General features: G+C 34.1%; 1 protein-coding gene across 5 annotated transcripts in view; it reads left to right on the top strand.

Moving 5' to 3' along the window:
* Positions 1-15,744, top strand: part of LOC115241073 (hemicentin-1) — a 268,711-nt gene that overhangs the window by 212,910 nt on the left and 40,057 nt on the right. For all 5 annotated transcript variants that reach the window (XM_029816623.1, XM_029816624.1, XM_029816622.1 and 2 more), the window contains exon 5: positions 4,144-4,278. In XM_029816623.1, coding sequence (XP_029672483.1) covers positions 4,144-4,278 — 135 coding nt within the window. The remainder of the gene's footprint in view (positions 1-4,143; positions 4,279-15,744) is intronic.

The following is a 15,744-nucleotide window of genomic DNA, read 5'->3' as shown; positions in this document are numbered from 1 at the left end:
AAATTAACTGAACGAAGATTAAAAAACAGTATATAAACAGATTAAATTTGGATAACAATGATACAAAATAAACAATCTTAAGTAAATTAACGAAATAACGATGTAAAGAGGAAATATCATGCATGCAAAAAAATGTATTAAATGAACGATTGTACCTCGCAAATTACATTTATTACAATTTTCGCGTAAATGCTAAATGAAACAAGAGAATCGAAGAATGAGGAAATGCATTATTATGGGAAAGCCAACATCACAATAATTTCGATTGTCACGCACACATCGACGCATAGGACACACGCATAAGGTACCCTTCTAATATATTTTCGCAAGGGTCAAACGACCGACGCAAAGAGCGTATTTTCGCGGAGCATTTCGCAGGGGAAACGAGAAGCCCGGCTGATATATGCTCGAGCCTTACCCCTGAAAATCCGGGACGCTCGGCTTTCCTTCGCACAATTGGGAGATTTTCGAACGGCCCGATTCATGACAGACGTCATTTTTTATCCCCGCCACGTCAGATAAGAGTATCCGCGCATTCCGGAGGCACCGACGTCAAAAGGAACAAAAAAAAAAAAAAAAAAAAAAAAAAAAAAAACTAGTGGAGGATGCGGAGAACGAACGATACACGGGGTCGGTCGATAATCCCGCCGGAAGGAGTATTCTGTGTTAGCAGGACGCGACGATTGCGTATATTAATCACGGGGAAAAAAAAAACGCGATTCAATTCAAAACGCGAATGCGAGAAATGCTATTTACATAGGCAATTCGCGGCGATGCGGTAATTGTAAACGCATATCCGCGCCAGATGGTCCGCGATTTTATCTTGAAAAGCCGGCAAAAAAGCTCGTCGTCCGCCGCACGAAATTCATGGCGTAACATTTATAGCAGCGCTCAGCCGGCAGTCCCTCTCTGCCGCGGCAAGATAAAATTTCGTGAGAAAAGCATGCGCGCAGTAATATTTCCTTCGTAAATTTATCTGCCGTTATTCAAGCGCGATGAAAATAAACGTCACTCGGAGTGGCAACGCTCAGCGCGCTCCGCACGATCGAGGAGGCGACAATAAACACGAGCGGCGACCGGTACTCGTCAGCCGATTAATCAGAATGCACATATTTCTAATTCGCGTCGTTTTGCATGCGCGTTGTCGGCGACGCTGATCATTTGACGTCGAGAGACCGCGAGTAAGGTAATACGTAGTTGTGTCGTATTTATAGCGTTCATCGGACGAAATGAGCGAGTATATCATTGCGAATGTGTGTAGCGCACCTGGTAGCCACAAATTCACGCCCATCGCATTTCATACAATACAAAAATACCTCGATCAATTTGAGATCGATCTTTCCGTTATAACAAAAATATGAATTATTGAATAATTACGCTATTAAAATATATTCACACAGACTTTTTTCTCTCTTTTCCCGATATGTTTAAAACTGTAAATTAAATCATTTTACATCGTTAAAATAGACAGTAATAATTATATATATGATAATACAATTATATAATTATTATAGAATTAATTTTCTCTAAGTTCATCAGAGCATGATCTTAAAAATGTTTCAAGCAGAAAGAAATAAATGTGATATTTTTAATCGAAGCGCATTAAGATGGGAAATGAATTGTAAGACGCAATAATAGCAAAATCAGTCGAGAGATTGTTTAATTAAAAAAATACTGTCATACTTTATGTTGGACGATTGAAATGGCGGGTTAAAATTACTTGAGGTCCTTTAGCCGTGGGGGATAACAATTACGCGTTATTGCTCATCGTCCGAGTTTATTGCCGACAGAAATACGCCGTTTTGCTGGATAACAAATTTTTCAAGACATTTAAACGCACAGGGATTTAATTAACTGAACTCTCGTCTCTCTTATTCGCAGTTCTTTTGTACTGCACGAGTGACCCATCCACCGTCAACCATGACAACAAGAGCATCAGCATGCTTGTCAATTCTCTCCTTTGTCATGCAAAAGCACACAAGGTTTCGTGCCGCTATTATAACGCGTCCATAGAATATACCGTTTTATTAATGCGATTATACACCCGCGCGCGACAATGGCGGGTGAGCGCGTACAACGAGCCCCGAGACTCTCTCTCCGCCGCGCATATCTCTTTGAAAACGAAAAAGAAAAAAAAGAAGAAGAATGGAGAAGAGCAACGGAGAAGCGCGGCCGAGAGCAGCCAGGCGTTTCATGACGTTTCATAACCGCAACGTTATACGCGGCCAGAAGGCGCGCGCGTGTAGCGTTTAAAAAAAAAAGAGAGAGAGAGAAAAAAATAACATCAGAGTTAGCATCCGACTGTATATTTATTCGCGGTGACATTTTTACCGCGACGTATTATCCATACGAACACACGATGCAGGGGTGTATCCTCGAGGATGTATACAGCCCTCACAGGCACACTGTTCACGGTGAGAGTCGAGAAGAGAAGAAAGTTCCGCCGACGCGGGCACTTCTCCAAGTTGCCAGCGGAAACGATACACTTTTCAAACTCGCATAATGCTTTTTTATGCGCGCGGCGTACCTACCTACCTACTTACATACCTATCTATCTATGGACACCATTGTTCTACGGCAAACTTTCCTAGCGACTCGCGGAGTTCCCTGCTGCACACTCTGCGCAGCTTGGCGTACTACAAAAACTATTCTTGTATATGCATATATTTGATGACATCTGACGGTGTTTGGAATAGAAAGATGGTTTTTTTCGAGCAAATGCAGCTGAAAAACAATTGCTTATTGTTTTGCGACTACGAAGAAGTAGGTTATAAGGAAAGAAAAAACGGCTTGGCAACGATAATTTTACTCGCAATCGCCGTGTTATTTTAGCGAAGTTATATAACAGAGGTAAAATTTCTGAAATGGAATCTTTGTAATATTTTAAATTAAAATTATAATTGCAATCACGTTTCGCGAAACGACGAGGTAATCCTTTTTTATTTTCATATCTCGTATGCTAAGAAGATTCTTGGATCGATATAATATTTCCTTTCTTTGTTATTATTAAATTTTACTTCCCTCGCATTTGTTATAATAGTGTTTGTTACACAATGCCACGCATTAAATATGATTAGTGTAACGAGATTGTAAAATAGAAATTAAAAAAGATAAAATTTTAAAAATTATTAATTGATGGAGTGTACGTATATTTTAAATTCTTGTTACCGATGTTGTTGACGAATGTTAGATAATAAAGCGCGGACATATATCGCGTACCCATCTATTTGAAGATTTTTTTTGTTAAAAAAGAAGAGAACTGCCAGGAAAGAGCACTCAGTTTTACGTTGAAATATTTAATGGACTATACTAAAAACCCAGTATTTCGAGTTACAATGTTTCTCGACGAAGTTGTCGATAAGCCGATTTCTATGTACTCGAAACCCGTTGAATTAAAGCTTGTCCAGCTTTCGTATTGTGCGTTTACATACTTTGAAACACATATATACGGTTAAAAATATAATATATTTTTAGATCGTGAAAAATTAAAGTAATCATTACCTAAAAATTAAAATTGTGTGAATATATGATTAATAGTAAAGCTTTTTAAAAGTTATCCTATATATTGAACATTAGGGCAACTTTTAAAAATATTCCCTATTTTCAATCAAAATTCTAAACATTATAATACAAATATCATACTTATCTTTGCTATATATGCAATAAAACGAGATAAGAACATTTATAAACAAACAGCTAATAACTACGGTGACAACGCGTATCATTTATAATTATTTAGTATTTTTCTTTTTAAAATCGTTATCAAAATAATATTTATTATATTCTATTGCATTTATTATAGAAGCTCTCGAGGTAGCTAATAATACGTCGAAGTTTTCCGATATATGGCGGTGAAACATTTTTATCTTTATAAATTATTTTGATCCAACTGTGCATTATTATCCTCCACGGATTTAAAAAATAGATAATACGCTCGAATATTTTCTACTTTTAAATATTATTTTAGACACATATTTCCTGTTGAATAATTTTATTTTATCGTATTTACATCAAATTAAAAAATTCTACGATCTGTTTCTTTTCACGTTAAAATTCTTTTTGTTATGTCACTTGTATTATGTCAATTATTATGTCTAATTCTGTGCAAAACGATCATATCTGACTACATCTTTTATTTTCCAGGTCTCGAGAAGTACAGGGATACTGTCACATTTTGTCAATCTAAATATAGTGATACCAGAGGCGTTTATATTAGGAGGCGAGGAGCATCACGTCGATGTAGGCTCTATCATAAGCCTCGTATGCATAATAGAGAAGGTAAGATGCATTGCATGTTGCATTCGTGAGACATTTACTTTATAGAAACACGAGCGAATCAGTTTATAAATGTAAATAACTAAAATTTTGCGATAAACGCAGCGGCAGCGCAGTTTTCTCTTAGTTGATTTTTTTCGATGTTTTACGCGTTTATATCAAGAGCTTATTACATTATATCGTATATGCTGTACGAATATTAACCAATATCAACAATTTTGTATTCACTATATTTGGTGATACCGATCCTTTAAATCGTTTTTATTTTTAATACGTTTACACAAAGTTCAAGTCGATGTACATCGTGTATAAAATTCCATATTTTATAGACAAATAATTAGAATATAGAAAAATAATTTTTTTATCACGGAATAGATCGAAAAGTAATCAATTCGACTTTCATCTTTATTAAAATTATTGTCGTATTGTTATTAATATAGCTATCTAATCTCGAGAATTATGTGCACGTAATATTGACATTAATATGCAGAACATCCTAGGTTTTTTTTTTTTATTTGTAAATTTTTCGCAACGCAATTTAGAATTAACGTTCTCTTAAAAAGAATCAAAACAGGTAATTTCTCTGCGAAAAATTATTTTCAAGTTTTAAGCTTAATATTATTTTCTGAATGTAATAATATTTCACTTGACATTAAGTCGATTACATGAGTTTTCAACACGTAAATGAATGAAAACCGACGAGTATGCTGAACGAAATTTACGATACGATACAATTTTTATGATCTATAAAGAAAATTGCGATACGCAAAAACATATCTCTCTCGAGGCATTCGTTCGCGCACAGGATTAATTATATCTCACCAGAATGTATTAATACCTTGGCTCTCGTACGTTACACAACAATACGATATTACGATTAACAGGAATAATTCGTGCACGATGCATAGTATTCTCTCATCGTTTCATCGCCATTGTAACATACTTTTGATCTATATCGTTAGATTATTAACGTTTTCGAAACTTGTGCGCGAATATTTGTTGCCACGATACGCGCTTTCGATGCACCGGAGCATTTCTCGTTGCAGACGTTTGCTTCGGTTCCATTCTCCCATTCGCAATATTTCAGTTATTTTATCGGATTCTGCCGCTTGTCTGTGCGGATTCCGCAATATGCAAGCGCGGCGGCTGCTCGTTTCCGGCCTTATTCGATATTCACGCGCGGCCACGGCGACGCCGGCGAAGAAATCGTGAAACCCGATGACGTTGATTCTGTTTTAATTGGTAACTCTGTACACCAGATATCCATTAATTAAACTGATAAATTAAAATCGCTGTGCCGCGCCGCGCTGCGCCGCATCGCGTCATTGCAATGCGGCTGGAAATTGATTAAATTCGTGTTTCGACTAACATGCGCGCCGATCCATCCATCATTCTCTATTGACAAGGTGCCGTTGAGTCACTTAATTTTTAGACCGCTTTACAATTATATATATATATATATATATGTACACAAATTGTAAAGCGGTCTAAAAATTAAGTGACTCAACGGCACCTTGTCAATAGAGAATGATGGATGGATCGGCGCGCATGTTAGTCGAAACACGAATTTAATCAATTTCCAATCGCATTGGTATTGTATATATATTCATCATAAATAGAATAAATTAAACGAAGAATCATGTTACCATTGGTTACAGATATATTGAGAAAGATATATATATATATATATATAGATGCAAAAATACTCTTTCTCAACATATCTGTAACCGATGGTAACATGATTCTACGTTTAATTAATTTTATTTATGATGAATATATAGAATATCTTATTAATTCCGCGTGATTGGTAAAGCATTCTTATTCTGGATTCATTAAGTGAAATACGAAAGGTACGATGCAGGAATACAAGTTTTGTTTATGTTTCTTATATAATTTGCATACTCCATAGTATTGCACATTACATTATATGAATACGAACGTTCCTTCAATGCTAAAACCTTCATCTAAACAATTATATTGTCGTAGATTATATATTTGAATTACATAAATAAATTTGACATGTGTATCAGCATATACGATCAAATTAAGCATTCTCTATTATTCGAAAAATAAAGTTGAGAGGTAGCAGAATCTGCCATTACATTATTGACTTGGCCGAGCGTTGGATGAATTTTCATTAAATATTGAAAGATATCGAGACCAGGCTTCTCGTTCGTTCATTATTTTTATTCGTTGCATAAAGTCCGCTTCATCATCAACTTTCACATACACAAGTAATAACGGCGTTATTAACGCTCTCAGAGAAATAGGCGTGCTCATATAGAAAATGCGTAACGCACCGTGATGCTGATTTCGTAGTAATTGACGAGCAGCCATATAGACAACGTTAATTAAACTGATAAATTAAAAGTGTCACGGTACAGAGTAACTAAAAATTGATCGCGCGCAGATTCGAACGCACAAACACGTACATAGCGGATTTATATATGGAAATGTATACTCATATGTGTGCACACACATTACTAACATGCAACTATTCTGCGCAAACTCTTTACAGTCGACGCGAACGTATTGAAAAACGCCAGCCGGATCGTGTGTCGAGTTTACGAAATGCTCTTTTTATTTCCTTTTACAAATATGCACTCGCGCAAAAAGTAAAGTGCATCGCGACGAACTTTTCAGTGGTAGGATGCACGGGCGGCGCGCATCGGAACGCCGCTGGCTAAATAAGGGCGAGTGAAATGTGGGCGGTTTAACTTTGGCAAGTACAATCGGGTCGGCTTAACTTCGAAACGCAACCGCGCCTGTAATCTTACTTCGGCACGCGACCGCAGCAGTTAACTCTTTCTCTCTCTCTTTCTCTCTCTCTCTTTCTCTCTCTCTCTCTCTGTCGCTCTTTTTTTTTCACCGAGCACGATTATCGTCTGGTGAAACAAACGGTCGACGTACCGCATTTGGAAAAAGTGCATGACGTTGCACACCGTGTAACACGCGCGAGATTTACCATACATGTCCGTTTTTTTGTTTTTTTTTTGCAATATTTTCGCAAAGTAAGCTCGAAAACAGTAAGCGATATGCAGATTCAAATCGCACCGATGTGTTAATTAATGTTGCGTATTTTGTTTGTTACCGCCGATATAATTCATGCTTCATTGAATAATATAATTCACGTATCGCGATGTGTGCAATCTAAAATTATAAAAATAATATATCGAACTCTTGCGCGAACCGATCGCGTCATGATCCGATATATAATATAAGATATATAATACAATACAAACCGCAGAAAAAAAGGGAAAATACTCACTCGTGCCGTGCTTTTCCCTTTGTGAGAATTGTGATTTTTCCTGCGTATTTCAGATCTCGCTGATCTCGCGAATGTCGTTTGCATGTTTAAAAATATACGCATAAACTGCAATATGTCTCGGCGAATATATATATTTTTTTTCCTTCTAATGAAATAAGATTAGCGTAAATTATAGCGAAACATCACGCGACTGCGGGAAAAGCAATTTCTGTAGCAAGAACTCGACGCACTTTAACGCATGATTTAGACAAAACGGAAGAGTCGAATTTAATAAAAAAAAAAAAAAAAAAAAAAAAAGAAAGAAAGAAAAAGAAATCGAAAGAGCGAGATTACAAGAATAGTAAATCATTTTGACCCTATATATATAATGTCGAGGCGAACTGTCACAATGACACATTATCGGACTCATAAAAATTAGATATCTCCATGAGAAACTGGCATTCATCGCACGTCGTCATTTAATTTCATGTTATGCATGCGTGTTATAGCTTTACGTCATTGGTTATGTTGTGCTGTACACAATTGCCGCATTCCAGAAAGAGAGAGAAATAGTGAAGGGACGAAAAAGCGGAGACAGAGAGAGAAAGAGAGAGGGTAGAAGTGATAGAGAAAGAGGAAGCATGAGAGAAACTATCGATCGATACGGGTACGCTTGCATTCGCTCCATCCGAGCTTAAAGAGGAAATTTTGGGATTGCCACCACAGACGAAGCTTTGAACTTTAAAGCAAGAGATAAAGCTCTTTCTTATCCTTGTATTAGAAGAAAGATTTCAGTGGGCCACTCAAGTATAACGTAGATAAAATTGCCACGAATGGCGAACGATTACCCTGTACTGAATTCTTTTTAAAGCGTAATATTTTTTCACTCACGAATAACGCACATATAAATCTTGAAAAATGGTTAATATTCTATGCGTTGCGCTTTTAATCTCGTCAAGATATAATTTTGAATTTAATTCTAAAATATATCTTTGCTATCTTGGAACTAAGATATTTAATATCGCGTTTTCTAATTTGAAAAATAGATGAATAATTTTCTTATGTGTGTATATATATATATATATATTTTATATATATACACATATATTCAAATGTGAACACATGAAATTCTTTCTATTTTGGTATCGAATTATTGGATGATATTGATTGATGATATCGCGACGTCAATGCATTTGTCGGGACGTAATGCGAAATATTTCTTTATTAATAAAACACATATTTTATTACTGCTAATTAAGTATAATTGAATATTATGTTATCTTTACTAATATAAATTTGACATTAACACACACACACAAGATATTTTATTCGTAAAATAATAGGAACTTTTACGGTTTAAACGTAAAACTTATACGTATGCACTTTTACTTATGAAAATTTAATTATGACGATTATTCATTATCTTTTGCGAGAAAAAGAAACTTGTTTTTCTTGCGGAATTTTTTTCGTCGAAAAGCTAATGAAATTAGAACAAATGTCATTGAACTATAAACTTAATGTCCGAATTTTCCAGAATTATCAAATCATGATTATTGTAAGAGCGTGGTCAGGATAGTCATCTTCTCTTCTTTCGTCAAATCGTGCTACATCGTAACAAAGTTTCTTGATTATATCGGCGCAATCCTTAATTGAGAGACAAGCACACGTGTAGAAGTTCCGTGCCATTAATGTTCAGATTTGTAACACTGTAGCTTGCAAACTTCTATTTCCAGCAAATTATATTTTATGCATTTTGATTTTAATTATAACTTTGACTTTGTTCTAATTATTAGTGATAATTTTAGTGTGTTTGTGTAAAGCTTTATAATTTTTGAAACGTTTGCATATTCGCCCAAAAGAGAATATGTAAGTAAATAAAAGATACATCCCCTAAAGATAAATTATATATGATAATTTATGCACACTCATTTTTTATCAAGATAGAATCTTGATAGACATGATAATATCTAATGGAATGAAAAATGTTTAGATAGATATGAGAGAAGGGAATATTAATCACTATATGGAGAAAAGTTTTAATCTTTTTAAATTTATAAATCCGCTCACTTCCGAAATAAAAATCAGAAGATTAGTACCACTTATGGCCACAAGTTTACACTCTCTTTTTCTCTGCGTGGTTTTTTCCTCTGATAATTTTATCTAGGATTAGATTTAATCTCTTAAATTTTAATATAAAAGTTCAAATTCTCTTTTAGAGAAAATATTTTAAGAAAATAGTGCTTGTCTGACACACACGAATACAAAACGATATTTACTTATTAAAACATGGTAAAAAATGCGAAAAATATATTTTTCGACTCTGTAATTGTTTAATTGTAATATCGTGTTTTTATAATAAAATTTTATAATTTTTTTTCCGATGTGTACACATTTGAAAATAAAACGTGCAATAATGCACATTTAAATTGCATTTCCGTAAAACTTACATATTTATATAACTTATTTTAAATAATTTTATTTATGTAGTTTTGATTATATGTAAAACTAATTATGCTGTTTAACTTAACACTTCTGAGTTAATTTTATGTTTCTTTGATAGATTATCAAATAGGGAATGAATCAACCATCAAGTATCTAGGAATAAATTTTTTAATTCAGGTCTACTTTTGTTTTTTCTTACAAATTTCTATATTTATAGAAAATTAAAACAAAATTATAAATTATTTTGATTATATAAATATAAGCGAAACATATATTTTATAATATCAACACAAAATTATACGCGACGTAATATTAATAGTATTATAGAAAGCGAAATATATAAGACATCTTGCTAATTGTATTTTATGTCGACTCGAAATTATTTGATACGCTTGAGCACGATCAATAAGAGCGCCTCGCGTATTTCCATTTCTTGTAAATGGAAAAAAAAAACTTTAGAGTATATATGTGCGGTATGTAACACGTAAACGATAATCGAACCATCCTCAATTTTCCGATAGAGAAACCGAAAGAACAATGCCTTTCCGCGTACTACCAGAGTACAATAAAGATATTAGTTTATCTTATTTCCATCTGCCACGTTCTATTTTTAGAATCGCGCAAAAGCCGCTTACAGATAAGCACCTACAGGATATTTCCATTTGCCGATTGGACAAAAATCAATATGCTTGCCATAAGCCAATAGGTAGAATTTTTTAATCGTTGCAAGTGCCGGATATTGCAATGAATACGAACCGATTGTATCCATGTAACAATTCGTATAGCATTATGTTCAGGCGAATGGCTGTTTACACTTATTTCACTTTATTAAAGGATTATAAAGATAGAAAATATAACAATGGATAAATCTCTTTTTCAACTATTGACGATTATAAAATGTTGATATAAAATAATATCAAGCTGCGAGGAATAAAGTCAATGAAGCGTTATATATTTTTTTCCGTAGATATATTGAACATATTATATATATAACGCTGAAAAAATATACATATATATATATATATAAACATTTATTTTAACATTTTAATAATATTTGCGTAAAGAGAAAGAGAGACCAGTGAAATGATAAGAAATAAATTGTATATTTTTTGCTAATGATTGTTATTATATAATTAGCATGAGGTGAATGTTTGGTAAAATTAAACTGTAGATAATTGGCGCCGTCGTCGTCATTTATAGATAATGAATCAGAAAGGCGAGAAAGTAAATTCAGAATGACGAATATAGGCATGAATCTTGTAGTAATGAAGGGCGGTTTGATTAAACCACGACGGTACGTCGTACAGAATTATGATAGAGCCAATTAAACTTTCGGCAAAATTCTCATTAGCAGCCATGCAGAAGCCTCACGGCTGAAATCATTGCATTTCACGGAAACCTACCAGGTCTTCTCGTTAAAAATATCGATTCATGAGTTCCTAGTTTCCACCAAAAAAGTATCGTCTATGAAACGAATTTCTCTACAAATAAGGTATATATAAGGTAATAGTAAAAATAAAATGAAGCTATTGTTAGCTCCGTGTTCGTTATTATGATCATAATTCGTAGATTTGCGTGCAGAAGACGAATACATAAAAGTGAACTCAAAAATGCTTAAATAAAAGTGCTTACAATATCGATGAAAGATGAAGATATTAGGTCTACCGGAAAGTTCTGTCCGTTTTTGGAATAAAACAAAATACAAATTTTTATTACCGTCAATAAACTTTATTAAATAATGTAATTGCCATTATTATTAATGATTTCTTGCCAGCGTGAGGGCAATTTGTATATCCCATTTTCGAAAAATGTTTTATCTTTTGATGCGAAAAATTGAACCAGTGTTTGTTTGATATCTTCTTCATTTTTGAATTTTTTGCCCCTCAAAAAATTTTGTAGGGACAAAAACAAGTGATAGTCGGAGGGTGCTAAGTCCGGGGAATATGGTGGATGCGACAGAATTTCCCAGCCTAGTTCTGCACTTTTTTGACGAGTCCCCAAAGCAGCATGTGGCCTGGCATTATCATGATGCAGTATGATGTTCTTCCTATTGTACATCGCCGGCCTCTTTTCTTGGACTGCTGTATTTAAATTATCCAGTTGCTGACAATACTTCTCCGAATAATGGCAATTACATTATTTAATAAAGTTTATTGACGGTAATAAAAATTTGTATTTTGTTTTATTCCAAAAACGGACAGAACTTTCTGGTAGACCTGATATATATACATATATATATAATGACGTAACAACACTTGCAGTTACCGAATAACGTGATGTCATAATGCAAATAGTTGTTTGACAAGACCGAGAATTAATTTCGTAAGAATATCTAATGTCTTACTAGATAGCCCAAATGACGGAGTCCCTCTTGTAACTTCTTTTATTAAATCAAGGAAATGACAAAGAGAATGACAAGTGTTTAATATACTTTATTCTTATGAAATATTCTAATAAACTCGAATAAAATTGACAGGTTATAGAAAAACGGATTATCGTTTATTATTATTTATATTTAATATTCGCGACTATTGTCGATGTTCATATCGTCACAGATATTCAAGAGATAAAAGATATCTCAGTTCCATTTACGAAGTAAACATTAACTCGCAATCTTCGGCTGTTATAAAATAAGACGATGATAAGAAGAATCTTTCGTTAAAGCAGAAGATTATCCGAGAGGCTGATATTCTTCAAAATTAACGGTCCTTCTTTTGAAACAAAGGGCAGACTTCTGTCGTTAGCTGCATGCGTGGTCTTTCACGACAGGCTATTAGAATTGCATGGTAAAGAGCAAGTCGTTTGCGGAAATCGTAACATATACAATACTGTGCTATTGTACGTATAATAATTGAGAGAACATGTGAAAGGGAGGTAAAACCGAGCATTAATTTTCGCAGTTTCTAATGAAAGCGCTTCAAAAGCCCAAAGAAAAAGGGAGCGGTCTATCCTCGCCTTTTACACCCGCCAGCGTTACGCCGTAATTATAATTCCTCGACCGTAAACATTATGTACGTGCATCCGCATAGTCGCAATTTACAGCATTAATTTACATGCGCACCTTGGGAAAATTTAGCAACGACTTATAACGACCGAAAACAGATTTGTAATTGAAATCACAATCACTAAACTTTCAAATAGAAATAAAGTGCCTTTAATATCTAATCAAGATTTCAATTTTTTTAACTTGATTTAATTATACATTATAATTATTGATAATTTTATTTCGATGCATTGATTTTTGCAATGAAATGTTTGGAATAGCAGCATATAAATACATTGTCAGTAGAATATTAAAATCACCCGTTCAATTCACTTTATCTTTTTTATTGATTAATGTAATAGTTATATATATTATATTGAAGAGCTTACAAAGGTATCATTTGAATTGGATATAATTTATAAATTCGATTTAACAACGCGGTGTAGAAAATGTCAAACTTAGCATTCGCAGATCATTGTCATTCCTTTATAACTGGACACACACACAGAGAATTTTTAGAAGAATATATAATCATATCTCTGTGTTTGTATGTGTGAAAGTGTATGCAATAATTCTAAATTTGTAAGAGATAACATTGAAATATATTTTGCGATTTCTGTGTGTTATATATACAACAATTATATTAAATTATATTAACAATTATAATTAAAATTAGCAACTTGAAAACATCGTTTAACGAATTTTACTTAAAATTTCTTTGATACGACCACCATAGTAAGACGAGGAAGTAAGTTTCAAATTCAATTTTGCGTTCCGTCAGTACTTTTAACAAGGAGATAAAACGTTTTGTACAATAAACGCCCTTGTCGTCTCTCCAAGAGGATCAACGTCGGGCCTCTGTAATCTTGACATGTAAATTCTTGAGGAATACACAGTAAATTATGATTATATTTAACTATTTTAAAGCGATATAACCATATCTAAATTTAATCACGTCAAAAGCGTTCAACATTTTTCGTGGTGTTGCGTTAAATTTTACAATAACAAGTGCTCGATAACAAAGCACATTTTGTATCGAAATTTCACGGTACACAAGAATTTTTGTGAATTTTACATGATAGTTGAAAAGATTTTTTACATACCGGACTTTTTTCCCCGTTTTTATAATATCATGAGGTATATATAATACACATCCATATATATTTATCACGCGAAAGATATTGATCGTTGAAAATATTCCTTGTGTCTACGAATTAAAATATCATATCATCGAGAACCTTGACGTTCTATTAGCAAAATCATCATCCGCTCTTTATAAATGAAAGTGTACGCCGACGCACACATCAGTTTTTCAACGGCTGATCCGTCCAGAAGTATTAGCCTTAAACCTCGAGATAGTACTTGAACTTTCGGCTGAGTCAGCCCAGGCGAGAGAAAGCCTCTGATATAAGCTCTTTGTCGGTCGTAAGCTTCGTTCCGGACGCGATGGATGACCGAGCACACACAGGCGGCGGCGGATATATCCTTTTCTTTCCTAATAATCCCGCGGGCAGCAGGAAGTCCTACGGGCAAAAAGACCGACCGCTAATCTGCACTTATCTCAGAGAATGCGCTGTCGTTCTTCGATTCCCGCAACGCGAGATGAGAGTAAAGAAATTACGTAACGCTAAGCCCTCGAAAAATTGACAGTCTCTCGAGTGCTTCCGGCAAAAAATAATGATTAATATAAGTCGGACGTATTGGGGAAGGATATTTATTAGGGACAATCAATATTAGGAAGAAATGATGAGTTTGTGGGAAAAAAAGAAAAAAAAAACAATGAGCGTTTTTGTAGATGACGTTCTGCTTTATAATTGTGGAAATAAAAATATAATTTAAGAATTTACTCGCGAATTTTTATTGTCTTTTGTTATTAATCTTAACTTAATTCTGATGTAATATAGTAATATATAACGTTCGTTTTTTCTACAAACGATCACGTGACATCTCGCTAAAGACATTTTAACGAGAGGATACATAGTCTCGTCGAGTTTACGTTGGGCAACATCTAACGTACCTTGTAATTCGTCAGCGTTTTGCCATTAATTTGCTAACCAAGTTGCATGCTCCAATAAGCGCACCGCCAAATTTCCACTGCGCGATTACGTGCTCCATTAATAAGCTTCACGTTAATTAACTACATACTTAATTAATTAATCTCGAGGCTCGTTTGACGTCGATAACATGCGCAACTACACTTAAGAAATTTGCCAGCATCCGTTTTCGACGTCTAATGAACTGACATTTACACGATCGTTGCTCTCTTTTGGCATTAGTGAAATCGAAATGATGACAAGACTCGAAAAACCATCGAGATTTAATTAGAATCAGTCCTACCGTACTTTGTTCACGAATAGAATTCTTCAATAAAATACTATTACTAAAGTATATAATAAATACCAAAAATTGAGAAACAATGATAATTCTTATTTTTTCCACATATTTCTGTAATTTTTGAATATACTTTTACAAATAACAATGAATCTCCAAAAAGAAAGAGATGTATATTATTTTGTATCAAATCTGACATAATGTTGGATGTTAAAAAATAACCGCACGTTATATTATATAACACGTAATCATTTTTTATAGAATTATTACATAATTTCAAAGTGCAACTTCTTCCGCTGAGATTTGACAGAATCGAAAATCAAGGATACTAATTAGTGAGCTTCATTAGAGAGAGGATTGCTAGTTAAACAGCATCCTGCCTTTTGAAAACGACTTCTTGACGATAATAGAGCATGCAGAAGCGCGCGGCGCGATTCCCGGAGCTGTTCGCGACGTACATTTCTAC

The sequence above is a fragment of the Formica exsecta genome, unplaced genomic scaffold (genome assembly GCF_003651465.1).
Source record: "Formica exsecta isolate Colony F162 unplaced genomic scaffold, ASM365146v1 scaffold465, whole genome shotgun sequence".
NCBI classification, from domain to species: domain Eukaryota; kingdom Metazoa; phylum Arthropoda; class Insecta; order Hymenoptera; family Formicidae; genus Formica; species Formica exsecta.
Note: the sequence above shows the minus strand (reverse complement) of the source record. Positions and strands in the feature narration are given on the sequence as shown.